Below are 26,866 nucleotides of genomic sequence, written 5' to 3'. Positions count from 1 at the left end.
TACACACATTTTGACGAGAATTACAGTGTGTACACAGGGGCCGGTCTGACACATCAGCATGTAACGTGATAATCTCAAAGAGGATGTTTGACAGATCATTTGGGCTCAGCAACTCATAGTGGTGTAATCCTTTAATATCTTACCAATAACTATTAAGGATTTAGTGTCAATCCAGCTCTGTCGGGATCCGTCTCCGTTTACTTGAACTCAAGCAACGACGGAAACTAACTGAGCCTTTAAAAAATCCTTAAACTCTCCAATCATGGGACTTTAAGTTAACACATGGGGAGGTAGTGTGACCAGAGGTTCTATACAAGACCTAAGGAGTTTTTTTTGTTTTTTTTTAGGGCAGTGATTTCCAAACACCGGACCGCATGAGAGATCAGTCAATGTGTTGCGGTAAAGTCATACAATTTCACTTATCTGGCCACAAAATGTACTATTACGACAAATAATTTTGCCTATGCCAGCAACAAATAGAGACAAGCTGAACAATAAAATACAACAGAATTAAATTTATGAGTAAACTGAGATGAGATCATCATTGTTTCAATATATACAACGCTGGTCAACAGTAAATTTCAATCCGAGATGGGTTATGTCTGCCTAAATTTCTATCACATGAGATATTTTCATTTGATGTTTTTTTTAAGTTTGACCTATAAATCTTGCGTAATATGGATTTTATCATGTGTTTTAATTTATAGCTAGGATGCTTCTGAAAGAAATTCCACCTGATGGTGATCCTAACAATTCATAAATGTGACTAATTACATGACAATATTATATAGTGTATTATTGTTCTTATATTTTGATTCGGAAAACCTCAGATGGTAGAGGAAAAAAACAAATAAGGGCAGATTTTGAATCAGTGCAAAAAAAAAATGGAACGTTTACTTACATCTCTGATTTCAAAATGTTGTAAAAATATGTTGACGAGTGTAATTTGTGAGACATTAATTATGTGAGAGTTTTCCGATGAGAAATATGGCGTGTGCCTTGGCTCAATTAACGTTGGGAAATGCTGGTTTAGGATAACAAACAAGTGTACCTTCGTAACAAGAAGAGACAATTTCATTAAAAAAAAATACTAAGAATAAAATAAAAAAAATATAATGGACCAAAATTCTGTTCAAAACTATTGGAACGAAGAATAAATTCTCAACTCAGCTGAGCTTTATTTATAGAGCACTTAAACACACCAAAAAAAATAAAAACAAGCATCTAAAACTACTTGACGTAAATAAACTCAAACATAAAACATCTAGCCATCCATTTTCTGTGCCGCTTATCCCCACTTGGATCATGAGTGAGCTGCAGCCTTTGCCTGGCTGACTTTGGACAAAAAGCAGGGCACAACCTGAACTGGCCAATCGCAGGACTTAAGAAAACAAACCTTGCTGGAGGTATGTGAATACCACAAGTTACATATGTGCACTCACCAAACGTTTTCTAATTGGAAACCAATGTTAGTTTCTTTCAAGTACTCAGAAAATCACTAACAAAACATGAATTCAACACGGAAAACAAAAATGGAACTCAAGGGATATTTACTGCAAATTAACGTGACATTGCTGTTGCCGTAGGTCAAGTCAAGTCCGAGACAGTTTACAGCCCAAGTTTTCTCAAGGCGCTTTTCACAAGAAAATCAAGCACACGGTGATGCAGGCAAGGGAAAGCTCTAAGGAGGAAACGTCGAACAGAACTCAAGGATACCGTCTGCCTTGGCAAGACAGAGTTGAGAGACTTTTTTACGGAGACACGTTATGTATTTGTATTTGCTTTTATTTTGCTTTGTTTTTCCACTGCTGTCTACTGCCATCTTGGCATAGCAAACAAGGATCTGTTTTTTCATTACTTTACCTGAATAAACAAAGATGCAACATATAAAAGAATGTGAGGGGATGCGACTGTTTGCTTCGTTATGACCTAGCGATGTGGCATGATGAGCTGCGGCCAATCATACCAAAGCGGAGCGTGATCATACGAATCGTACGAGTGAACGGACGGCGTGTGAGCTTTGACCCTCAGGGCTGGCTTGCTGAAACCGCTGCGGAATGATCGAACCCTGGGTAATAACCACTGAGCTAAAGGTTGAATGTAAACAAACAACTGCGGTTTTCTAACATCTGTTAATTCCGCCAATGGCAAGTAACCTCACATTCCCCGTAATGATAAATGGAAGGAAGTGGTTCAAATTTTCTTTCCCATTTAGTCCTCTCTCTCAGTTTATTTATCTTTAGTCCTGGCTCTTGTCACTCCACATATCTTTTTTGAGGTGCGTTCTTAGCTGAGGTGATGTCAGTCGGCTCCATATTAGAGACAAAAGGTAGTATAGCTCAAGTTGTAGGTGAAGCATCAGAAAAAAAATAAGTAAAGTCTGATACCAGTGATATTCTTCAACAATACATTTTGGACTTTAAAAAACTGTAACTGGGGGGAATAAAAAAAAAATGTAAATGGGGGAGGAGGGGATACAAGAGACGGAAAAGAAACAAAGACAAATTGCGCTATTTTCACGACCAGCCCAAGATCGGCATTTTAGACTCGGTGTTGGTCACTTTGTAGACATGCAAGCCAGTGTTTTAAAATAAATGAAAAAAAACAATAACAACAACAAAAACAGCCGACTATTTCCCACCAATAAAAGCACCTGTTCTTATTCCCTTCAATTGCTGTGCAATCACAGCTCGCATGGAGACATCTCCGTGCCGCTGATAACTGCTGGTGTTTTAAATATATCCACAGACCTCATGCAGTGAGAAAATCGGACTGTGCCTGCATTTCTGCATGAGCAATTTATAAAAAAAAAATCAAGCAAAAAAGTGAGGGTAAGCTATTGCAACAGGCTGTTGAGTGGGTGCCCTGAAGTGACTCCTGAATAAAAAAAACAAAACAATCTTGTGATAAACGACTGAGTTATAATACAGTATTAACATCAACATCACATCAATCAACTGTGTCGCTACCCAATGTTGATGTCGAGTTTTACTGTTCATCAGATGTGAGGGGTCCCAGCGGCAAGATTAACCTTCTTATTTTTGTCGAATTGGATGGGGAGTATAGTGGTGTTGCCGAAGAGTTTGTTGATCTCTTGATTCACCGATCTTCCCACTTTGCAACAGTTGCTATTGAAAGAAGACTTTGCTGCCCAAACCGCTTGTCAAGAAGCCCAAACTCAAGTTTACCGCAGTGTAAACAAAAACTGGCTCATGCCAGCTAAGATAATACAGCACATTCCTTCCAGATCTTCCGCCCGTTCATCTTTTATGGCTTTACCATTTTAGAGAAGTGTCAGTTTGATTTAACGTCAGGCTGATGGTTATTGGTTTTTGGTGTTTACTTCTTATCTCTTCAAAAAAAAAAAAAAGTAGAGAGGCCCTGGATGCACACAGAGAGGCATCAAAAATTAAGATCTTGACACCCTCGAAACATCATAAAAGCTTTCTATTACACTGCTCGTGTGTAATTGGCGAGCCGTCTTTGTGTGTGGAGAGGGCAAAGGTACGGCAGGCAATTTATAATTCAACACCTTTTTTTTTTTTCTTATTCAGTGTCAGGATTGACTCACGCGGTTTGTTTGATTGATGGAAGCGCACCAACGAACATGTTTTTACCTGAGATTACCGAAGCCCAAGGTTTGCCTTAAAATTTATCGTCACGAAGGTTTTTTTGTGGCTAATATTTTCCAATTAGCAAATCAAGGAGGTGGATCTTCATCTGAGTCAACAAATTGTCATCATTTTATGATTAACGTGTGGTTTAAATCTACACGACAAGCGGGGGTTTTGTTTCCCTCAGTGACAGTGCGAGTCTGAATGGTTGTCTGTTGCAATGTGCCGCGTGATCCGAGGTGGGTAGAGTTGACAAAGATTTTACTCAAATAATAAAATAATAATCATAAAAAAAAAAAAAAAAGTAAAAGTAGTCCTCTAAATATATATTCAGTAACTCACGTACTTAACTATTATAACTTGTGAATAACTTCAGATTTCAGTTTTTTTTTTTTGGAACCATGAACATCTATTCCACAAAAACATAAAATTGAAAAGTTCAAATTTTGATTTTGGAAAACAAAAAAGGAGAGAATACATTTTATGACATCAATTAAGACAAATTCAGACACTCGGAAAAAGCTTGAATGAAATTTGTTTGGTTACACTCATGAGATCCCCGGGGCAGATATGATTTAATATGTCATTTATTATATGTCATTTGATTATATTAATCTTCGACAGGTGGATTCATTCACGTTAATTAGCAATGCTGAAATGTTGCTCCTTTTGAACGCGTAACAACAACCCAACGGAGAACGCGAATGGATCTGAGTGGGTTAGTTCAACTGGCAATTCGCATGCTGTTTTTAAAATGCTAGTTTTATTCCACAGAGCGTCAATTTTTACAAATGTAGACCGACAAGGCCTCTGGTATATTTCCAAGGTAACAAATGAAGTTTTTTTTAGGCAGACATAACAGTGTATCATAGAGCCGTTTACAAAAATTTGTCACTTTGAAACTTTTTGTGTGTGGTCATGTGATTGCCTGGCTCTGTTTGATTTGTCAAACAAATGAGGCAAAAGATCTCTCAAGCACTAATGAATAAATATCTGGTGGAGTGAATGTACACGAGACAACAAAGACATACCTAAATTGATAAGACGCACCTGTATATAAGACTCAGCAACTCTTTTTGGGGACCCAAAAAATTAAATTAAATTAAATTAAATTAAATTAAATTAAATTAAATTAATAAATACAAGCAAAATTCAAGATTTATTCTGCGTATTTTCTGAACTGTAGAGCGCCCTCTACCGGCGAAAGAAAAATTCACAGAAAAGCCGCACCGTTGTATTCGCCGCTTGGTTCAAAATTTTGAAAAATTAGCGGTTTATAGTCCGGAATATACTGTCCTATCATTGTTAGCAACGACGGATTGAATGGTAACTGAGTTATAACCTGAGCTTTGCGCGAGTTTACAAAATTTTGACCATAAACATAAGACCCCCCCCCACGGATCAATAAATTCACTGTCTTTATGGAAGCTCAGGTGTGCTTTGTGGGGTCTTTGACCCCCATGTAGTAGGTCAAAACCTGAGTAACACTCAGTTTCACTTAGAGACACGTTTGAAAGGTTGGTGTTTTTCTTAAAAAAACCAAAACAAAAGTAGTTGCTCTTCATAAAAACAATTCCCATTTCTTTCACCAACCATGTAGAAAATTGCTCCTCTATAACTGCAATATTCTGAATGCTAAAGAATGATCTTTCCGTCTCTCCTCTTTTGATGTTTGCCAGTGTTGTTCTGAACCACATAATGCTGATTGGAAGTAATGACAAAGTTCATCCCCCCACAGCGGATGTCTTGTGACAATTTCAATTAGGAATGTCTCACCTGTTGTCTGAAGGAACGAGTTGTGCTTTTTTTTTTTTTTTTTTTGGCTGTCACACATATGCAAGATTATCAACACAATTATGACACCAAAAGCGTGAGTGTTGCTATTTTCAACATGGCATCCTTAATAGTGCATCCTTAAAAGTTTGACTGTGTCAAATTGGACTTTTTGCGGACCTGCGGTGGACGCGCGCTTGCTGGCACGTTTGATAAAGCAAATCTTTAAAAGGGAGGCTTACTGTGAAGAAAGTGTCTCAAGTGGTTCCAAGGATTTGAAGTGGAAGACGTGAGGATTGATATTTGAGCGGTGAGGCCCGACGTAGAAGTTGCCCAAGGTCTAATCAGAGACCAACAACATACCTCGCCGGCGCCCGCCGCCCCTCTACTCCCCCCCCGCCCCCCACCCCCCTCACACACACAGACATCGGATTTTCTCACTATTCAAGTGGCTGATAGATGAGCCCCTCTTTGTATTTCAGCCGCAGACTTTCTTAAATCTTAAAAGCCAATTCATCTTGGGCAAACATAAGGAGGTGGGGGTAAAAGAAAACTTCTAAACTCCGTTTTTTTTTTTTTTATTGCTTGCCAGCGCCCGAGTGTCATTCACAGACCCTCCAAGCACTCATCTCGCCTTCATTAATTGTGTCTGTGCTTTACCCACGGCTGAAAATCCACCGCAGCTGAGGAAGATGGAACTCAAGCCCCACCCCCCTCATCCCCTAGGCCCGGCTTGTTCACTGCATGTTTAAGTTGACAATAGCTTGGGAACGCTTTGCTCCGCCTGGCTGAGTGGGGGAAAAGATAGCTCACAAAATAGGCCAAATTGTGTTTCTGTTGTTTCCTGATGGACTCGATTAATCTTTACTTTGCAGGTACGGCGCTTTTCATGCGTTGGGCCGGAGTAGTTTATCTACTCCAGCTGTCAGATGGAATTCAAGCATTTAGGGAGGCACACAAATAACCGGCATAATAAATCATTCTTCTTTGTTCAGCGGTGCATCGGCGCGGCGGCCGTGCAGACAAGTTGTTTGAAGTTGAGGCACTTTCATTACACACGTGTCAACAATATGTGCAAAGCATTACCGTCTTGTTGTGAAACCTTCTCGGGGCAAAGTGAAATCCTCTCGCTCCCAAAAGATTATCTTCCGGTGGGGAATGTGATATTCATCGCAGCGCGTCTTGCAACACCTCAATGAACTCATGTTGCGGAGAAAGAAACTGCGTCAGGTTTAATTAGCAAATCGTCAACTGTCGACACGGACACCTTGTTGACACATCCATTCCGCGTGAGCTCGTGCGGAATTCTTTGAATGCAATTTGCATAATTAGATCTCATCCGGTTTTGTCAAGCATGTACGTTTAACACGGTGATGCTTGCCACACAGCAGCGTGAGGTGCAGGGAGGCGTATTAACTTTAGTGACAACGCACAATGTTGAAGCATTTTCCTCCCGTCGCATGACTACAATAAGATCTGCTGACTGAGCAACTCCTACAAAATCGGCCTACTTTCAATCGAAATTAAAAAGCTTATATAGTGTCCAGGCACTGTGTCAACGTTGCACACGACGTCCCAACAATTACCGATTAAGTCTGAGGGACGATGATAATAGACTGGCGATCACCAGCACCCCTCAATCTGTGCGCACATTACCACACCGGTTGCTCTTCAAGTATACAACACATCCAGGCACAACAAAGCGGAGAAAATATACCGTATTTTACGCACTATAAGCCGCTACTTTTTTCCTAGATTTTGAACCATGCAGCTAATACAACAGTGCGGCTTGTCTGTGGATTTTTCTTTCACCAGTAGGGGGCGCTCTATAGTCCAGAAAATACGATAAATAAATCTTGATTTTTTTTTCTCTCTTGGATCTGTTCTGTTTTAATTCGCAAAAGTTTTGCCATGTTAAAAGGCGCTTAACAATCTGTTTATGTACCTTTATGTGCATTCAAAGCACAAAATCGTTCTGTACATGCAGTCAACAATTTTTTTCAACATAGAAAACTGTGGCTTATAGTCTGTTCTTTTTTTTTCTTCTTTTTTTTTTAAATACAGATGCCCCTCATAATCCGGAAAATACGGTAAATTCCAACAGATCGAAGCTCAATATGCTACATTGTCATTTGAAAATAGAGGTGGCTATTTGACTGATTGACAACCATTAATAATATTAATAATAATAATAATAATAATAATAATGTAAATATTCCAAAATCATGATCCCATACCAGTTGTTTGCCTCTGAGAAGACTCATGAAAGTAGCTCAGCTTCCCATATGGAAGACGTTTGGCCATTGTCACCATAATCTGGATGACAGAGAATCTGCAACGACAGAATTCTTAAAAGGCAATGCATCGATCATTATGCCCCACCTCTACTGGGAAACTTAACTTCTTATTAAATCCGGTCGACTATTAGACAAGACAACAAAGCAATGGTATACGAAACACATTTGTTGGTGGAATCACTTTCTGAACACTTGTGCCTGGTATACTCAAAAGCATTTTTGAAATTTTCTTAACACAGAGCACCGCATATATTAAGATTCTCTTTACCCACCAATTTGAAAACAAATCCTCTGAGACAGAAGTCTCGTACTATCTTATGTGATATGCGTCCCGAAGATTTCAGAAGAAAACCAGAGGTGGGAGCATTGAAAGAGAACGAGAAAAAACTTGCTTTGGAAAATACGTCTTCATCTAGAAAACCCACTTTTATACAAAAAAAAAAAAGGCGATGCCATGTAGGACACATTTTTTTGTTTTGTTTGTTTTTTTTTTTTTACCGTGGCTTCGTTCCATTCCACATCACAATTCACAGATTCATGACTCAGGGAGACGTCTGCCCACACACATCAAGATTTTTGGTTGTAAATATTGAACGTGTTATATATTCTTTCCATTTCAGACTCTATTGTCGGGACTAATCCACCCTTAACACGTTGGTCGTTTGCCGTCCTTGGTTGGGAAGGGGAAAATTTGTGACCAATACAATCCGATTGTCTTTATATGTGAACCAGGCCTAAAAGAGGAGCATAGAGAGCCGGGAAATGGGTGTGACGTTCAAGACCCACCGCCCACTTCTTCTGCACTGTTTGTGTTGAAAACATTTGTTGCTGTTTTATACATCAAGCCAGACAAATTAGCCGAAATTGTATGGAAGTGGAACAACCGTCCAGAAAAAAAAAAACGGAAAATCCAAGTTTTAACAGACTGTGTAATGGGACTTTTTATGACTTTTTATTTTTTTTTTGGCCCATTCCCCATGACTCCAGGGCCTAACTGTTATCTCCTTGGTGGAGGTAGTCATTGTGTATAATTATAATCGTGGTTCTGGACAGATAGCAAAAATTGTGTGGAGTTGCATTATTGAGTCAAGTCATGTTAAATATTGGAAAGTGCTTTGCAAATTGGAAACAGCACAAATGTCTATGTCTAGCGTAGTAAAGTCAGAATTAAAGTAATTACACTCCAGTACACACACAAAGGTGGAGATATTGAACTTTTGGGTGTAATTTCTGGATGAATCTAAAATAGACTAAAACTTTTCCAGGTTATTCTTGCCCTCCGCAAAACTTTTTTTTTTTGTTTGGGAGGGGGGGTGCATTGGAGCATTAAAAGGACGCAGGACGGACGGAAACGCAGAACGATTATCTTATGAATAGGGACGGAGGGACGATGACGGAAGGGTGCCCAGGTCGCGGATGGAGGATGGAGCGGTAAAATAGGGTGCCAAAGATCAAAAAAACAATTGATCAGAAGTACCTCACTATCGCAAAGCTTCCAAGAGGATCTTTAGACAGAAGTGGCCACAGAGCATAGAGACCCAGTCCCAGAAAGGAGATGTCATGGAAGTTTGAATGGATCATAGACCTGTTGTGAATATTTCTATTCAGCTCCATGTTGGAGAAGAGCAAGTTGTGCATAAAACAGTGAGAAATTGAACAGCTGGATATATGCATTCAAAAATTTCGAGGTCAAAAATATAAAAAAAAAGGGTGTCTAATTATGCCATGTGACAACATATGATTACGCCACATGCCGTTGGTATCCACAAATCCACCGTATGTCAGGACAGCGACAAACTGTGGAACCTCTGTAATGTGCTCCTTGACTTATCCATCATCTCAGTCTCTTGGGTAGATTTTCTCGCTAGATGTCACTATATAGTCACAAGATTCATGACTTTTTCTGGAGTAATTGCAACAATCGTTACGGAGCATCTGTCGTTCATAGTTAGCAAAGAGCCCCGCTAGCTGTAATACACGCTCTCTTGTTTTGTTCCTCCGATAAGATTGTTTATGGCAGCTGCGGGATATGTTAGGAGAGACACCTTGAACAAGGCAACATGGCTCTCCATACTAACATCGAAAAAAACTACGCTCAATCTTTTATTGTCTCCAAACTCCTGGAGTGGAATCAATAAAACATAACATTGGCTTCTTTCTGAGTTTAAGACTTCCGATGGGGTTTGAATCCCCCGTGTGACGTTGGAGGCTTTACTTAAAAAAAAAAGAAAGAAAAAAACGGCACAGTTTTGTTTTGATGTGTGAATTAATCAGCCGAGAGTATCTTCAGAACAAAAAGATCTGATGTTGCCTCTGGGATGCCAAGCCATCGGAGATTTCACGGTCCATATTTAAACGCATGTTTTGAAGAGAGTACTTCAACAGCCCATAATAAGCTACGGCAGTCTGGCGGTGTATCATGTTTGCTTTTACTCTATAAAACCTTCTTTCGCCCCCGCCCTTGTACACACCATTGAATTTTAATGTCCCAATCCATGCCCTTGGCATGTAAACTGCACATGGAATGTTCATGAAAAGAAGAGTGTTGACTTTAGGAACGACACAAGCAGGTTTTAACCTTTGAAGAGTCGTCATGCGCCCGTTAATTCCTTACGCGACAGTACAATAGCCGCCGCCAAATCGATGCAACACAAACACAAAGGAAATAGCAACGGTGACGGGGGCGGGGTTGTGACCTCATTTCAGGTCTATCTGAGCTAAACCCCCCCCCCCCATTATCAGACGCAACATAGGGCCCACACATGTCTGTTGAATAATTGCTGCAATATTTTCAATCATCTCGCCACACCTTTACGTGACATCGATCACAAAGTTTGAAATTCTTTGCATATTTAAGTTGCGTGAATTAAAGTTGGTTATGGAATGTGACACAATCAACCACGGCTAAGATAACTGTTAATTAGGGGTGAATAAATGATAACAACACCTGTGCTGTTATATTCACCACATCGTTATTTAACATCAGAGCTACCGCTGGGAAAATTCCCTGTGGTTAAGTTCTACTTTGCAAAATATATTATTTTTGTTTCAATGGAGGCTTACCAGGAGCAGTCTTGGTTGATGATACTAGTTGGAGACAAAAGAGCAGGGAAGTGTACTGTAGTTTAATGTTTTAATATATAGTGGAACCACAGATATATTTTTATATTTTATGTTTGTGGTCGACATAGCAACTGCAAAAAAAAAAAAATCGATTTGGTCCATTAAACTTAGTTGCTGAGTGTGTGTCTTAGTTGTTTGAAAATTGATAAAGAGGGCAAGAAAGAATTAGCTCGCAAAAACCAGTAATGAAAAGACGCCTGGTTAGCAAGACACAAAACTAGTACATAGAGTGCAAGAAAACCTGAAGGTGAAACCATCATCATACATTCAGAATGTGAGGTCAAGTGTGAATCATAAAAATGAAATCTAAGTGACCTTTTTGTTATTTTTTTAATTCTGCCACCACAGAAGGTTTGACACTGAGCATAGACTCATGAATGGAACAATACTGGAAAGGTTCTGGTAGCTAAGTATAATATGAGCAACATACTGTAATCAGACAACACGAGGCTTAACGGTTTAGGATTTAAAAAAATAAATAAATAAAAAACCAGAGGGACCTATTTACGTGTCCAGTGCAAGTGAAGTGCCAACAAGTGGAGTTGAACTGCGAGCATGGGTGAAGTTTTCTTTCTTTAAAGAGCTGTTTCCGCCGTTGTGGGAGTGAACATAGCCAGCTCGTTTCCCGGCCAATGAAAGCGGCCTCATTCATTCCCTCTAATTTCACTGCACAAGATGTGCCCACACAGTCTTTGACATTGCAAAAACACGAGTAGACAAACTGGAGTTCATGCAGAAGATCAAAGCACGTCAAGTACGTTCATAGGCAACTACAAGCAGAGCACCACTTGCGGATGATTGATGGATGAAAGTAATCCAAAGCAGTCACAGATCACCGCTGTGAAGTGGGCACTTGGCCTTCCGTCAAGATCGTTTGTGAAACTTTTAATGTCATTTCCACCTTGAAAAATACCGGCACCAAACTATCGAATTGATCTATTACGCAACCTCAGATCACATGCTTATTAACAGAGGTTACTTTTCCTTCTGGTGGCATCTCAGTGTCTTGTAACATATTGACAGTGGAAACTGTTGCGTCATCTGACCTTTCTAGTAGACATGCTTAATGTATTGCCGTGTATAAGATCCATCGTAGGCACATATAGAACAAACAACAAGCGCTCGACTGATATCTATTTTTTGAAGGCCAATGCTGATTCCAATATTTGGCAGAATGCAGTTCCAATAACCGATAGATCGGGAGATTCATTCGAAAAAATATATAGTTTCTTATATACAAGTGCGCCTTATAGTCCGGAAAATAGTTAAGTATTTTTGGGGCTCTTAATATTTACAAGAAAAAAAACTTTGAATAATCGTCCTCCATCCCCCTCCGTTTAAAGTGCTTCCATCTTTACTTCTCACCAGTATCATTCACGTTCATAATTGAGGACAATTTAAAGTTCTCAGTGAACCTGGCTGCCAGGATGGCCGAGTGGTCTAAGGCGCCGTGTTCAGGACCCAGTCTCCCCAGGAGGCCTGGGTTCGAATCTCGAATTTCCCCATTGTGGGACTAATAAAGGGAATATTATTATTATTATTATTATTATTATGAACCTAACATGCCGGTAGGAGGAGCCTGGAGTAAAATTCCCGCGAAAATTCTACAGAGGAAGGCCAAAGCCGAGTTTGGAACCTAGAACATCCTCAACTGTGATTCGGAGATCCTAACCACTGTTGCACCATGCAGCCTTATGTTATTTTATGTTTTATTTACAACAACAACTTTCAAGTCAAACTGTATCATGAAACAGATTTTGGTCAATTTGGGATGTGCCACTGTAGTCGAGTGGAAAGCTTTTGATGTGGTTGAGCTGAGATGTTGTTCAAATTGCACGAAAACAAGCCTGATGCTTATTAATTCAGCTATTCTGTATGTTATTTGCTGTTGAGGCGGCATTGGCCTCAAGTCTCGGCTCCTTTTGAGATGATCGTGCCGTTTCCTCGAGCAAAAAAAAAAAAAGATAAAATATCCCCCTAATTACTCTCGAATGAGCCGATTGGGGCTTTGCAAAGCATATAGGTGCGCATAATGTGGTCTGAAATTGTTCCATCGTGATATTTATGCTCATATTGAGGTGTGCTTTTATTGGATTTTCATGACATTATTATATTTCTTTCACCATATCTATACCATACAATAAATATTGCAAAGCTTACTCCGAACACAAAAGCATTCTAAAACATAGAAAAGCGGTCGTATTGAAGGCCAATGTGGAGGCTCATAAGTGGGAGACAAATGTGCGAAAAGAAAGAATTACGGCGCCTCAAAGAGCCAGAATATTGAGTTCTTTAAAGCGAGCGCTCTCCCAAAGGAGCGATATTCAATTGAGCCCCTGCTCTGTAATATGCTGCTGAGTTCTAATCGCAGTGAGAGAGCGTGCAGCAGAGTGGCCTCCACGAACGCAGACTATCATGGCATTTCTTCAGGCATATTACGGACCACTGTGATTAGACAACTTTAAATGCAAAGGCAACCCCTTGAAACGGAATGCATTTACAATCCCATTAAATGTGGAATTGTGTCTGTGGGCCAACTGTATAAAAAAAAAAAAAAAAATTACTAGCCTACATTTCCCATTAGCTTCCTAACTAGCTCGACGATGCGTCGTGATATGACGAACTTTCAAGGAAAGAGCTACAAATAGTACAATTAACTCAATCTATAAGACATACATATACGTTTTCAAAAAACATAGTCCTTGCCTCCCGAAGACGTATTTATACGTCTTAGCCTTTTTTTTGTTGTTGTCATTTTGTCTTTATTTTTTATAGCATAATAACACAATATTCTGTTGACCTCGCAAAATCAGTCAAAATCCAGAAAAACGCTGGGATTGAGGCAGCTGAGGGGTTCCTCTCGTGAAAATTTTGGGGATTAAATGAGTTAAATAGGAACGATGATTGCAAGTACTCGCACCGTTTTTCCATTTGTGTCACGCTTCATTTTAATGATGGATCACTCTACCAGGAACAATCTAAACATTTGGATAAATGCTTCAATGATCATAATGAAGCGTAATGTATAATGCAGCATACTGAAAGGATGAAAAAAAGTCATTCACTTGATTAATGATTTATGTTTATGTGATTATTGCTTCTGTCAGACCGAGTCACAATTCATCTTGAATATCACAGCATAAAATACTGTACATCTGCATTTTAGATCGCAGGACAACAAAGTCGAAACCAAAATATGCAAATGAGCCTCACACCAAAGACTGCTTTTTTTTTTACACCACCATCTGCTAAATAGCTTCTCTCCATCCTAAAACAATCATGCAGTTCTCATAAATTCACACACACAACTACTTTGGGGTGCCAGTTAAAAATAATGCGCTATTGTTGTGTGATAATCCATCGAGCGGCGGCGCCGTTTGACCCGGTTCAATGTAATCCAAAGAAAAAGAACGCCTACGCCGCAGCTATAATCACCTCTGTTCTCATTAAAGTAAAAATCAGCCTACGTAACATACGCATTTAAATGGTGGTGAAACAAGCAGCGAGTGTTTAGCGGCCTGTTTAATGATGCATCCGCAATGCACTCTGCTTTTTTATTTACTTCATTAAAAGTACATTACATTAAGCTCTTACGATTGCAGCTTGTTTTCATAGGTAATGTTTTTAATGTATGGAATGACAGGTGGCGGCACAATGGGCAAAAAGCATTTGGCTTGGCTGTCTTGCATTTTGAGGTTCCGTTCTGGCCTTCCTGTTCTGCACCGTATTATTGTGTCGATCTTAAAAGTCAGTCCTCTCTGGTGCAAAATATTGCAAATAATATTGATAAGATTATAAATATTTAATATACTGTATTTTCTGCACAACAAGGCGCACATGTATATAGGCCGCAGCTACTTCTTAAAAAAAATAAATTAAAAAAAAAAACTATAAACAAGTTGCACCCGGCTATAAACCACAGTTTTGCATGTTTACAATTAGATGCTTACAGAAGGATTTTGTACTGTGAATGCACATAAAGGTTCATAAACAGATTGTTAAAACAGTGCCTTTTAACACGGCAACAACTTTGCTAATTAAAACAGAACAGAACCAAGATGAAAGAATTAATTTATTTCGCATATTTTCGGAACTATAGAGCGCCCCTACTGGTGAAAGAAAAATCCACAGAAAAGCTGCACCGTTGTATTAGCCGCATGGTTCAAAATCTAGGAATAAAGTAGCAGCTTATAGTCCGGAAAATACGGTACGTTTGACATCGACCCTCTTTGTCATGATGACGTCAGCCGTTTTTAACATGTTCCGGTCTGAGAACACCTGCGAAATTGCTAATGGAGCCGCCATCTGTTTTATGTATAGATACGTATTGATTGATATAAATATATAAAAAAATAAATATAATACTTCTGTTCATAGCTGCTTGGCGCTCGGCCCGAACGCTGTTCTAGACAGACTTTTGTTAAAAGTCAACGATATACCAAAGCACTTCTTTTGGGTCTTTTGCGACTCTGTATTTTACTTTAGCGATTAGCACGCTTAGCGACTCCTTTTTCGCCTCCTCGTTTAAAACGTGACTTGTTAGTGGGGTGGTTTATATTTGTCACCACGGCTCGTTGCTGCTGCTGTGCACGGACTTGCATATAGTACAATTACAGTCCATACTGCTGCGGCGCAAGATAGCTTCGTGTCAAGCATTCAAGCACAGCCGAAATAAATAACTTCCGCGACTATGCATGGCAGCGCAACGTTTTTTTGTTTTTTAAATCAGTACGCCGCTGGTTTGTGTAACCTGCTTTGTGAACGTGGGGCACAAACCGCAGCTTTGGCAATATCAAAATCGCTTTTTCAGAGATCGCAATTTCGGTGCCACAGCGATAAAGGCCTTATAAGAATCATAGATTGCCAGACTTATTTGTTTGCACGCTAGTTCCGGCAGGTAGTGGACCGTGTCCAAGTTTCCATTGGCAGCAAATATTGCAAAAGACCTAAAAAAAACGCATTTAGTGCAATTAAGCTCCAAGCATGATTCACTAAATATTTTTGTTTCTTCATTTTTATTCTTAAGCCAATTATTTTGCTTTGCTTTGCTTTGTTTTGCAAACTCAGCGCACAACTCTCAACATTTTGCAGGCGCGTTGATCCTGTTCAAAATTGACTTTTGCGCTAGTGGGCTTGTCATGACCTTGGAAAATTGGCTTGATAGAATCCCCTGTGATTTCCAGAAGGTTCAGTGGTTGAATCAAGTTTCACTACGCAACTTTAGTTTAGTAGGCCTGTCTAGCAGACAAATAAGAAATAGTCTAAAAGCAAACTTGCCTGAAAAAGCCAAGCAACCAAATTTGAACCACGTATAATATTAGACAGACGCGTGACCATCATGTGGTGTCGGTTGTTTTAAGAGTGTTTTTTTTTTTGTCCCGATCTGATCGGAAAACAGTTGCGCTGGCAATCGTAAAAGTTAAATCTGTTTAATATTTGCTATCGTAAATCCTCAAGTGCGTTTAATTGTCTCACAAGTCATTCGCATCAATTAAATTGACGAGGTGACTTTGCAAAGGCCAAGCTTTCATCTAAAGTAGTAGGTAGTCGAACTTCTTCTCTTTCATTTTCTACTACAGTACTATTGCTTTTATTTTTGTGGTGTTTTCCAAAAGTCTCGATGCCCTGCGGCACTGTGCTGCCCCTCTAAGGTCAATGGTGGAATGACAGGCATCTGTTTTGCTCAAAAAGAAACTAGCAGTCAAAGAAATACTTGTAAACTACGGCCATGTGCGATTGTTTTGATTGATTGATTTCTTTTTTTTTGTATCAATCGTTTTTTTCCAAATTGCAATGTCCCACTCTGGTATGCAGCGGTATTTGATTTTACCTTGCAGCAGAACGGACTGTAAATGCTGTGGGCTAGAGTCTTCATTGTGTGTTCAAGAGCATGATGCAAGGACAAACCACTTTGAAGTTTTTTTTTTTTTGTTTTTTTTTGCTGCCGGACGGGGAGAAGAAACGAAAGCAAAAAAAAACAAAACGAGAGGTGATTTGATTGCCAGTTACCGAAATCTTACAATAATGTTGAAGGATCTGCCGTCAGGATTTAACATCCCGCAGCGTCAGTCACCGCTTGGACTTGTCTAGTTGTATCAAACATGAAGTACGAGTTCCTTCGGAGACAAACTCGTGATGTGGAAGAAGTGCGCATTAAGGGGTAGAATTTCATGCTTGGACTACACGTATTCTCGATTAGTGCTGCCGAGGGAATTTACTCAATATAAAACATGACATCATCATCACCTCTTAATGTTTGCCTAATGTTAAGTTTTCCATAATTACCTCCAACAACTGAGGAGCTAGCGTTTTTCTTTTTCCTGCGCATGTGTGTGTTATTTGTTTACTACGATCACACTGAATTGATCACCATCAGATTTTGTGCTCAGGCTCCGAAGCAGAACTCATCAGACTTACAGTGAAATTTTCCTCTGGCACAGCACACCAACTCGAAATTCAACTCAATGCCGTGTGTGATCAGATCATGTTTTTGTCTTTGGGTTCATTGCTCAAGGTTATTCTCGTAAGCTCTCCTCCAACTGTAAGCCATTGTTTCTTATAAGCGAGACAGCTGTTCAGGTGCTGTGTTAGACAGAAGACCTTGTGCACCAATCGCTCCTCTTTCTTGCTAGAAATGAACATAGAAGACGACTCTCGGCTGCTTGGCTTTGTTTAAGAGTCATTTCGAAAGTATTGCACACACAACATGACTTTTCTTTGGTCTTTTTCAGAAAGATGAACCAAATGTCAATGAGAGGTGTTGTTGACCAACATGGGGGAAGAAGAAAAATAATGCAGGTAATAGGTGACAGTACGTGATGGAAGCGGAATCTCACTCAAAGCAAGGAAACGGAAACGAAAAGTGGTTATCTTCTCACATTTGCGTGACAGTAAATGAATCCTACATTAATATTACAAGTTTTACAGTTTTATTGTGTTATCGTGTTAATTAAAAAAAATCTGTATATTAAATACCAATATATGAACTGTTGAAACAAGTCTACATGTAGTAGTCATAAGTGTAATTTATAGTTCACAGTTCAGCTTTTTATGTGAATTCGATTGCAAATATGGCAAAAAGGAGCGCGCTACTTGGCTGCAACCAGCAGGGGCGCTGTTGATTCATCTATCCATCCATTTTCTGTCCCGCTTCTCCTCACAAGGATCGCAAGCGTGCTGGAGCCTATACCAGCTGTTTTTGGGCAGTAGGCAGGGGACACCCTGAACTGGTTGCCAGCCAATCACAGGGCACACAAAGACGAACAACCATCCGCGCTCACACGCATAGCTAGGGGCAATTTAGAGCGTCCAATCAACCTGCCATGTATGTTTTTTGGAATGTTTGAGGAAACCGGAGTACCCGGAGAAAAAACACGCAGGCACGGGGAGAACATGCAAACTCCACACAGGAAGGCCGGACCCGGAATCAAACCCTGCACCTCTAAAGTGTGAGGCAGACGCGCTAACCAGTTCCACCGTGCCGCCCTGCTGTTGATTCAGTCTCAACTAATTTACTGTCCAAGAATGACACTTATATCCCTTTTAAAACTAATATTTACCTCCCAACCCTCTGTAGCTCCGGCTGGTAATAAATTGACGGCATTCTGTGCTATTCCGAAACATTTTATTCCCAGTGTGATATTTTCATTGAGCAACATGAAGATTGCGAGCGTAGCGCGGCTCCAACACGCGGCTGTCAACTGCATCCTCTTCCACTTCACTGTGCCTCTGTGGGCTTTTCCCGACGTTTCACTTCATTATTGTCAAAGTCTTTGTCTTACGTGGTGAGTGTGCACACGCCGTGACTGATGGCGAATCACTCGCAGCCAAATGGACACAATCTGTCATCCTCAACATCTTTTCATTAAGATGTATAGCAGACCAAGATTTTGACGTGGGGAAAATAAAAATGTGTGAATAGAGAAGGGCGGCAAATCAGTAGAGGCTGAAGGGGTAAAAAATAAAATATATATGCTTAGTGTTTGTCACTCCTTTCAACACATCTCTCTTTGACAAAAGTACAAAATGGAGTAGGAGCAACACGGAGGATGTCGAGTGAAAAATATTTGACAGAATATCTGTGCATTTCCCTGATATGATGGTGTGTGCCCAATTTCTGAACACTTCTTATATAAATAAAAGGCTAACCTCAAAAATGTGCTGTAGCATTGGAACAAATCAATTTTTTTTTGTGGTCTCTCCCAGTTGTTTACTGTCAAGCTAAATTTAAAACAAAGACAGAATTACACATTGTGTAACAAAACCATTAGCTAACATTGACGTACGACGGCCATTTTAGCTTATTGCTAACAAAAAATGCAAAATACCATCGACAGGCTAACCAATAGCAGTAGTGTCACAGTATTATAATAACAACCCTTTAAAGAGATAGTCTTTTCAATAATATGTTCTATGCCACCCCACTAGTCTAAACACGGCATTCTGATTGATATTATTGGTTGTGTTTATGGAATATGAGTTAAGCAGTAAAATCCACCCGTTTAAAGCCATCTCAGGGGGTGGCCATTTTGTTACTTGCGGTCGATGGAAAATGACATCACAGTTGCTTCGGGCTCAGTAAATGACCAATCATGGTTAAGCATCATAAAAGAGGTTAGCCGTGATTGGTCGTGAGATGAGCCCCGAGCAACTATGAGATTGCTAAAAATGGGTGGATTTCGCTGCTTAATTTATATTCCAAATATGTAAAATTAATGCAAAAGCCATGTTTAGACAAGTAGAGGCACATAGAACATATTTTGTAAAGAACATTTTTGGGTGGACTTCCCCTTTAAGCAACAGAGAGTTCAACACAAATGATGAAGCAACACATGTTGGCCGTCAACGTAACGGTACTCACAGGCATTGAGTTGGTCAGGAAAGTCTTCTTCATTGCAGTCTCTATTTTGCTAGTATACTGCCCTCTGGTGGCCAAGGTGCATGCACTAGAAGGAACAGAACATGTCTATTAAATTGAAGTTGGAAAAAAATGGTTGAGTTTTTTAACTTTCCATTGAACCATATCATTACTGTATGTTTTAATAGTATATATATAATTATTTGTTGAAAAAAAAAAACACAAACTTTTTTGTTGGGGGGGGGTCAAAATTGTATCTCGAGGCACCACTGTAGTTAAAACCAGACACTCCTGTCTAAATTGCTTCAGTCTATGGATGTACTCTATGGAATTTTATGAAATTTCTATTTAGTACATTCTTTCATTGTATTTTAAAGTCAGGAGTCAGGGCAAAGAAATTAGCAGAAGGAAAATGTATGCATTATATATATATATTTTTTTAAGATAATTTTGTCAATAAAATAAAATGTAACAAATACAAACAAATTAAGAAATGTCCTTCTTGTTGTTTTTGTGGTCCAGTGCATGTGGCTGCACATATATCTCAATATTCTCCGTGTATAACGCTCTGCGGGTATCTTTACACCCAGCCTTCTTCCAGGATCTTCACGTGTCTCACTTTCCTGTTTTGTGTCCTCTCTTTGAAAACAGTGTCTCACAAGTCCTCTGGCTCTCTCTCTATTGTGCTCTTAAGCAGCTTCTTTTCAATTCTCTCAACAACATCATCCGCCTCATTCTTATTCCTTTTCATGGTGGGGACAAAATGTCCTTTCTCCATTTTCATTTTGAACTATAGACAAAGAGTAATGCAAATGAATGCACGACATTTCCTGAACCAAGTCAATAAATGGCATTCATTTTAAAAAGCTATAAGTGGGCTTGCTTGGTTTTGTGTTTTGGTAAGGTTCACTCATCTTATTTGGAAGGTTCGACAATGATTCAGAGGGATTGATGCACACTGATGTCATATTTATTCATGAATACAATGTCATCCATGCACGTCCACGGAGCTCAGAATCTGTTTGCCTGTGCCACTCCACAAAAATCGCCAACTACACCACAACTTAGACCTGCTTTTTTGTTGCACACCAGAGGCGTGTAATAGAAAAAACCCTTGTTCTTCCGGAACACAGAGAAAGGCGCAGCACGGTCAGCCAAATTCCCAAATACGGTAAAATAGATTTGCCTCAGCCTTTGCCCCAGCCTACCACTTTTTACGCCGAGCACATATGTGTCTGTCTTTGAAAACAGAGCCCTGATTTTCACACGATCGCCCCGACATTTGTCACATGGAACACGCCATTATGTTCAACCGTCTCTGCAACTGCACACCCCACCGCATATACTCCTAGGTCAATAAAGAGGCCGGATTTTGTGACCATGTCATCAACCGGGGGCGGAGCCATAAAGACGATAAAAACAATTTTTTTAAGAAAAAAAAACTAACATCTTTCAGCATTCACCAGATTTGGCTGCAAATTCACTTAAAGCTGAAAGTCTGCAGTTGAAGCCCATCTTGTTTGTTTCATTTCAAATCCATCGCAGTGTTGTTTTGAAGATGACGTCCCAATATTTATGGACCTGTTTGTTTGAATCAATGTGTGTGGGGGGGTGCAATGTCAAGCTAAAGTGTCAACGAAAACACACAGCCATATGAGACGTCTCTTGAAATGTACATGGAGATATTTTTATTCATGTGTATATTTAAACCTTTCCTTTTCTTATCATATACCACAATACTATTTGGTATCCAAAGCATTTCCGAGAAAATATTGCGTCGTGCAAAAAAGTTGTGAATATGCAAAGGTTTACAAAGTGCACTTCAATGGAAAAAAAAAGAAAAGCATGAACAGCTTTTGTCTTTCTTTTCACTTTTGCTGCCCTTGTATTCAAATGCACATATTTTCTTTATTTGAGAAAGCATATTTCTTTATAACGCAACCCTTTAGTTCTGGATGCTGCAGTATTAAACTTCAAATCTCCACATGGCTGCAACAGTCCATTTTTTGCTGTCCAATATCTCATCTTGAATTTTTTTGGGAGGGACGTATCCCAAATATTATATTTTAGATCCCTCATCATTCATTTTTTTCTTTCATTACACGTCAGTCCTGCCCACTTTGCTGTTTCCATGACAACTCGGGGTCAGTGGACTCCGTTGCTCTACGTGGCAATTAAAGTTAGGGTCAGATGTCAGACACACACTCACGGTGCAAACTAAATAAAAGTTATGACGTTTGTTCATACCTGTTCACTTTGTAATTAAACCACTGTGTCAAAATAAGTTTTTTTTTCAATTACAATTTACCCCACTGAAATAAACTGTAATGCCATTAAGACTTTCCAATGACATACCACATAATGAGAAAAATAGCACTGTACTGTAAAATATTAAAATATAGAATAATAAGAGAATGTCAAGAAATTGGTTTTATAACATGCACGGTTTTATAACGTCTCTTTGTGCCTTGTGAGTGACTGTCCCTTCAGTAAATAGTTGAAAGTGCATCAGAGAATGTCTAATTTCTTTCTTTTCTCTCTTTTTTTTAATTTGTGGTGTTTGGTATGACAATCTACAATGTATTAACCAGAACAATAGCTACCCATTGATTTATTTTCTTTTGTCATTTGGGTCAAATCTGCAGATAATATTTTAATTACAGAGAGAAGTGTAGTTGGTATTCTTCTTTTTATAATAATCATTTTTGAAAAAGGCAGCACACACACACAGAGTGCTGAAGACAATAAGTGCACATCAAAAGAGAGAAGCAATGTGTTTTTCTCCAGTAAATAAAGGCTGCAACGATGCGATAAACAGCGCTCGAAACTATCACAAAGCGGAGCACAACGACTGTGCTCGTCTTTAAATTGCCTTCATGCGCCCCAACAACAGGCTCGCATGTGTGCGTTTCTTAGATATAAATATATAATTCTAAAGACGCGGATTGGCCACACTTGGTCTTATTAGCACGGCGAGCGCTCCAAACCCCGCCAGAGCAGAATCCGGAGGTGTCGGAGGCGCGTCGACACGCGTGTCCGTGACTGGCTGCTGCGTGTGCGTAAAGGCGCAAAGTAACTTTCTCCCGCAGCCCGCTCGGAGCTCTCAGTGTCAGTGCGCGGCGAGTTCGCTCCAGAGGTGGACCGATTTTTTTCCCTCTGCCGTCCCGATGGATACTATCAATATGCTGTTTATTACTTATTACCACTGGTGGATATTTGTGCTCTCCTTTCATCCGTTTTTATGCGCCTCTCTGGCTCGGACCGAGGGGAATACGATCCGCTATCAGTGCAACGAGGAGGAGGCGGCGGGCACCGTGATCGGAAACCTGGCCAAGGACATGTCCTTGAGCCTGTCCCATTCCTCCAGGACCAATTTTCGGATGATGAGGCAGTTTAATGACTCGTTCATCCGGGTGAGGGAGAGCGACGGGCAGCTGAGCGTCGGCGAGCGGATGGACCGCGAGAGAATGTGCCGACACACTCCACAGTGTCTCGTCACTTTTGATGTGGTGAATTTCTCCAAAGAGCGCTACAGATTGATCCACGTCGAGGTGGAGGTTAAAGACATCAATGACAACTCCCCGGAGTTTCCCAGCGCCGAGTCTGTGGTGGAGATCTCAGAGAATGCAGCCGTGGGCTCTCATATTCCTTTGGACCCGGCCGTGGATGCGGACGTGGGCTCCAACTATATTCAAAGCTATCAGATTTCTGTCAACAGTCACTTCACCATTGATGTGCTCCTGAGAGCGGATGGGGTTAAATATGCAGAATTGGTACTAATGAAGGAGCTCGACAGGGAGACGCAACCATCGCTCTCTTTGGATCTGATGGCCACAGACGGTGGGAACCCGTCCAGGTCTGGTTCAACCAAGATAACGGTCCGCGTGACGGACTTTAATGACAACAGCCCTGTTTTTGATCAGAATAGTTTCTCCGTGAGTTTGCCCGAGGATGCTCCAGTCGGCAGCGTGATACTGGACCTGAACGCGGTGGATGCCGACGAGGGTCCAAACGGCGAGGTCATCTATGGTTTCGGAAAACAGGTTTCTCACGAGATCCGGGATCTTTTCCACGTGGATAACAAATCGGGCCGCTTGACACTCAGGAGCCCGGTGGACTTTGAGGACAAGCGTACGTATGAGCTGGACGTACAGGCCACCGACTTAGGCCCTAACCCGACCCCCTCGGTGTGCAAAATTGTCATCCACGTCAGCGACGTCAATGACAATGCGCCGGGCATCAGCATCACCCCCATGACCTCAATCACCACAGGTACGGCGCACATCAGCGAGGCAGCCGAAAAAGACAGCCTGGTGGCCCTGGTCACCACCTCGGACAGGGACTCCGGGATCAACAGCCAAGTCCACTGCACCCTCTACGGCCACGACCACTTCAAACTGCGACAAGCGTACGAGGACAGCTACATGATAGTGACGGCAGCCCCCTTAGACCGTGAGAGGATCAGCGAGTACAATTTGACAGTCATGGCCGAGGACTTTGGGTCGCCTCCTCTCAGAAAGATCACCCAGTACACGATCCGGATCAACGACGAGAACGACAACGCCCCGCACTTCACCAAGCCCGTGTACGAGGTGTCGGTTGCTGAAAACAATGCTCCTGGCGCCTACCTTGCCACCGTGGAGGCCACAGACGCTGATTTGGCCCACAACGGCAAAATCACGTACAGACTTGTGGACAGTCTCATTATGGGGTCCCCAGTGAACACCTTTGTCTCGCTGAATTCAGTGTCAGGGTCCATCTACGCCCTACGAAGTTTTAACTACGAGGTCATGAGGCAGTTGGACGTTCACGTCCAAGCCAGCGACGGCGGCTCCCCTCAGCTGCAAAGCACGGCTGTCATCCGATTAAAAATAGTTGATCAGAATGACAACGAGCCTTCCATCATCGAGCCGCCTCTTTACAAAGGCTCCGCGGATGTCTTCCTGCCTAAAGACGCCCCGGCAGGTTACGTGGTTGCGCACATAAAAGCCACCGACGCGGACGAGGGCCTGAACGCACAGCTTTCCTACAAGATCACAGAAGGGGGGCTACTGGGCTTCTCGGTAGACAAAGACTCCGGGAAGGTGCACGTGAGCCGACAGCTGACGTATGACCTCACAGACAATGTCAAAGTGGTGGTGTCGGTCAGCGACAACGGCTCCCCTTCACTGACCTCCACTGCAATCATACACTTCAATTTCATCGAGGGGACTGTCCCCAGCATGCCCTCGTCCTCTCAGGACGAGGGCGAGTTTCTATTTGAGTGGGACACGTCTGTCGCCGTCATCATCGTCCTGGCGGGGAGTTGCTCCCTCCTCCTGCTGGCTATCATTCTCATCACAACCATTTGCAGCCGCCGCAGGAAGGAAACGAGAGAGAGCTACGACGACAGGGAGGAGGCGCCCAAGAAGGCCGAGAGCGTGGAGAGCGCTCGGGTGGACGCGCTGATCGGCGGCCACATGGGCAAAGCCTTCGAGCCGCACCCCTTCCCTGAGCAGCCGCCCATGGCTGCCACCAACGTGGCCGAGATGACGTGTGAAGACGGGCACCAGGCGGCGGGCGTCTTTGAGCCCAACAACAGGGTCATGGAGAGCAAATTAAAGGTAAGTCAGTCATGGGATATGTGATATGGGATATGACTCATAGTGTTGCGGTACATTCGCCGAACTTTGATGCAGGCAGTGACGGTTTGAGTGTGAGTGTCTCTACATGGCCCCTGAGACTGACAGGTGAGTAGTCATGGGTGTCAGCTGCCTTTTGTTTGGGGTCAACTGGAAGAGGTTACTTCTCCCCTTGATCCTGAAATGTGTAGGAAATGCATTCATGGATCACCGATTGTGGTTCACAAGCCTGACTTCAACAAATGTGCGTCTGTCTCGATATACAATTATGATTGGCTAGGGACCAGTCCAGGGTGTACTCATCTGAGAAAGCTCACCAATCACCTTCAAGAGGTTAACACAGATCAAATCATCAAATGTTTAGACGGAATGGAAGTGTTACTTGCTATTTACCTTGATTAATTTCTTCTCTCTTGTGACTTCCAGGGCTATTCCACTTTACCCGGCTACGGGAAGGAAGCGGTCAGACCAATAACAATATGGAAGGGTAATTCGTTCACAACAATCTCAGCCAGGGACCCTCACATCAGCGGCAAGGACAGCGGCAAAGGAGACAGCGACTTTAACGACAGCGATTCCGACATAAGCGGGGACGTGCACAAGAAAGATTCACCCCCCACAAACGGTGAGCATCACGGCGTCGTGGCAATTATCTCGCATCAAGGTCAAACAATGAATGTCGTTCTCCCCGCAGCTCTGTGGGCGTGCACGAGCGAGTGCAAAGTGCTGGGCCACTCGGATAGATGCTGGAGCCCGTCGGCCACCAGGCCCAACACCAGCATGGCCTCCGGGTCCAATCTCTCAACCTTCTCCAAGACGGCTTCGCTTCCTCGGGACAGCAGGAGGGAACACTACTATCCGTCGCACGTGCCCAAAGGCAACGGTCTGCAAAGTGTGTACGAAAAAGTCCAACACCAGGAGTTTGATTATATTCTTGTCGGCCCGCCCACACCGGCCAGAATACAGGAAACGGATGAGATCTCCATTCCAGAGTACACAAACTCTTAAAAACATTGCATTGTACAGTAGCTCTTAATTGACTCGACTGCGTGTTGTGATTGGTTGTACGTCATTTGTCTGTTGGCCTATCTTTTGTGTAAGATCATGTGTAATATGCAAAATTTTGTACATTAATAATATATTTTTCATAAGGCGTCAGTGTAAATGATGATGACTTTTATTATGACTTTTCAAGAGCATGTGTAATTTAAAAGGGACATGGGGCATCAAGGGGCTCTTATGCTGTGAAAAACAATCAATATGAACATTGTTAGTGTTTCTTTTTTCTTGGTCACATTGGTGCACAAATAAAAAGTGTAAAATGAACGTTTGTCTTACTGATCAATAGTGTCACCTCCTCTGGGATGTTTGCGTGAAAACAGAGAAAATGATGAAAAATGGACCAAAAACATTCCACAAATATGGCCGCCCGACTGCAATTAAATTGGAAATTTATATTATTTGTTGTAATTTCCATAGATTTAATAAATCTGCACAAACGTATCGTACACATTTGAAAAGATTGCATGAAAAATAAATCGATGTTATATAATAAAATATCACTGATGCCAAAAATTGTAT

At 41.4% G+C, this 26,866-nt stretch overlaps 1 protein-coding gene and 1 long non-coding RNA gene across 4 annotated transcripts in view; one reads left to right on the top strand and one right to left on the bottom strand.

The window, feature by feature from the left end:
- LOC148323461 (uncharacterized) overlaps positions 1–26,866 on the bottom strand; it is a 57,596-nt gene that overhangs the window by 14,832 nt on the left and 15,898 nt on the right. For all 3 annotated transcript variants that reach the window (XR_015846497.1, XR_015846496.1, XR_015846498.1), the window contains exon 5: positions 19,668–19,752. This is a non-coding gene — a long non-coding RNA (uncharacterized LOC148323461). The remainder of the gene's footprint in view (positions 1–19,667; positions 19,753–26,866) is intronic.
- Positions 22,638–26,611, top strand: pcdh8.2 (protocadherin 8, tandem duplication 2). The gene is made up of 3 exons (XM_088314265.1): positions 22,638–25,267; positions 25,712–25,910; positions 25,980–26,611. Exons 1-3 carry the CDS (start codon positions 22,832–22,834, stop codon positions 26,291–26,293), a joined length of 2,949 nt encoding a protein of 982 aa, XP_088170391.1. The 5' UTR covers positions 22,638–22,831; the 3' UTR covers positions 26,294–26,611.

This window comes from Idiotropiscis lumnitzeri, chromosome 14, assembly GCF_059441095.1.
Source record: "Idiotropiscis lumnitzeri isolate Australia: NSW breed Sydney's pygmy pipehorse chromosome 14, RoL_Ilum_1.0, whole genome shotgun sequence".
Taxonomy (NCBI): domain Eukaryota; kingdom Metazoa; phylum Chordata; class Actinopteri; order Syngnathiformes; family Syngnathidae; genus Idiotropiscis; species Idiotropiscis lumnitzeri.
Note: the sequence above shows the minus strand (reverse complement) of the source record. Positions and strands in the feature narration are given on the sequence as shown.

Excerpts from the sequence above, each read along its gene's own strand:
- pcdh8.2 (XM_088314265.1), top strand. The coding sequence starts at position 22,832 with ATGGATACTATCAATATGCTGTTTATTACTTATTACCACTGGTGGATA. Across the intron at positions 25,268-25,711 it reads TCATGGAGAGCAAATTAAAG|GGCTATTCCACTTTACCCGG; the intron begins GTAAGTCAGTCA and ends TGTGACTTCCAG. Across the intron at positions 25,911-25,979 it reads AGATTCACCCCCCACAAACG|CTCTGTGGGCGTGCACGAGC; the intron begins GTGAGCATCACG and ends TTCTCCCCGCAG.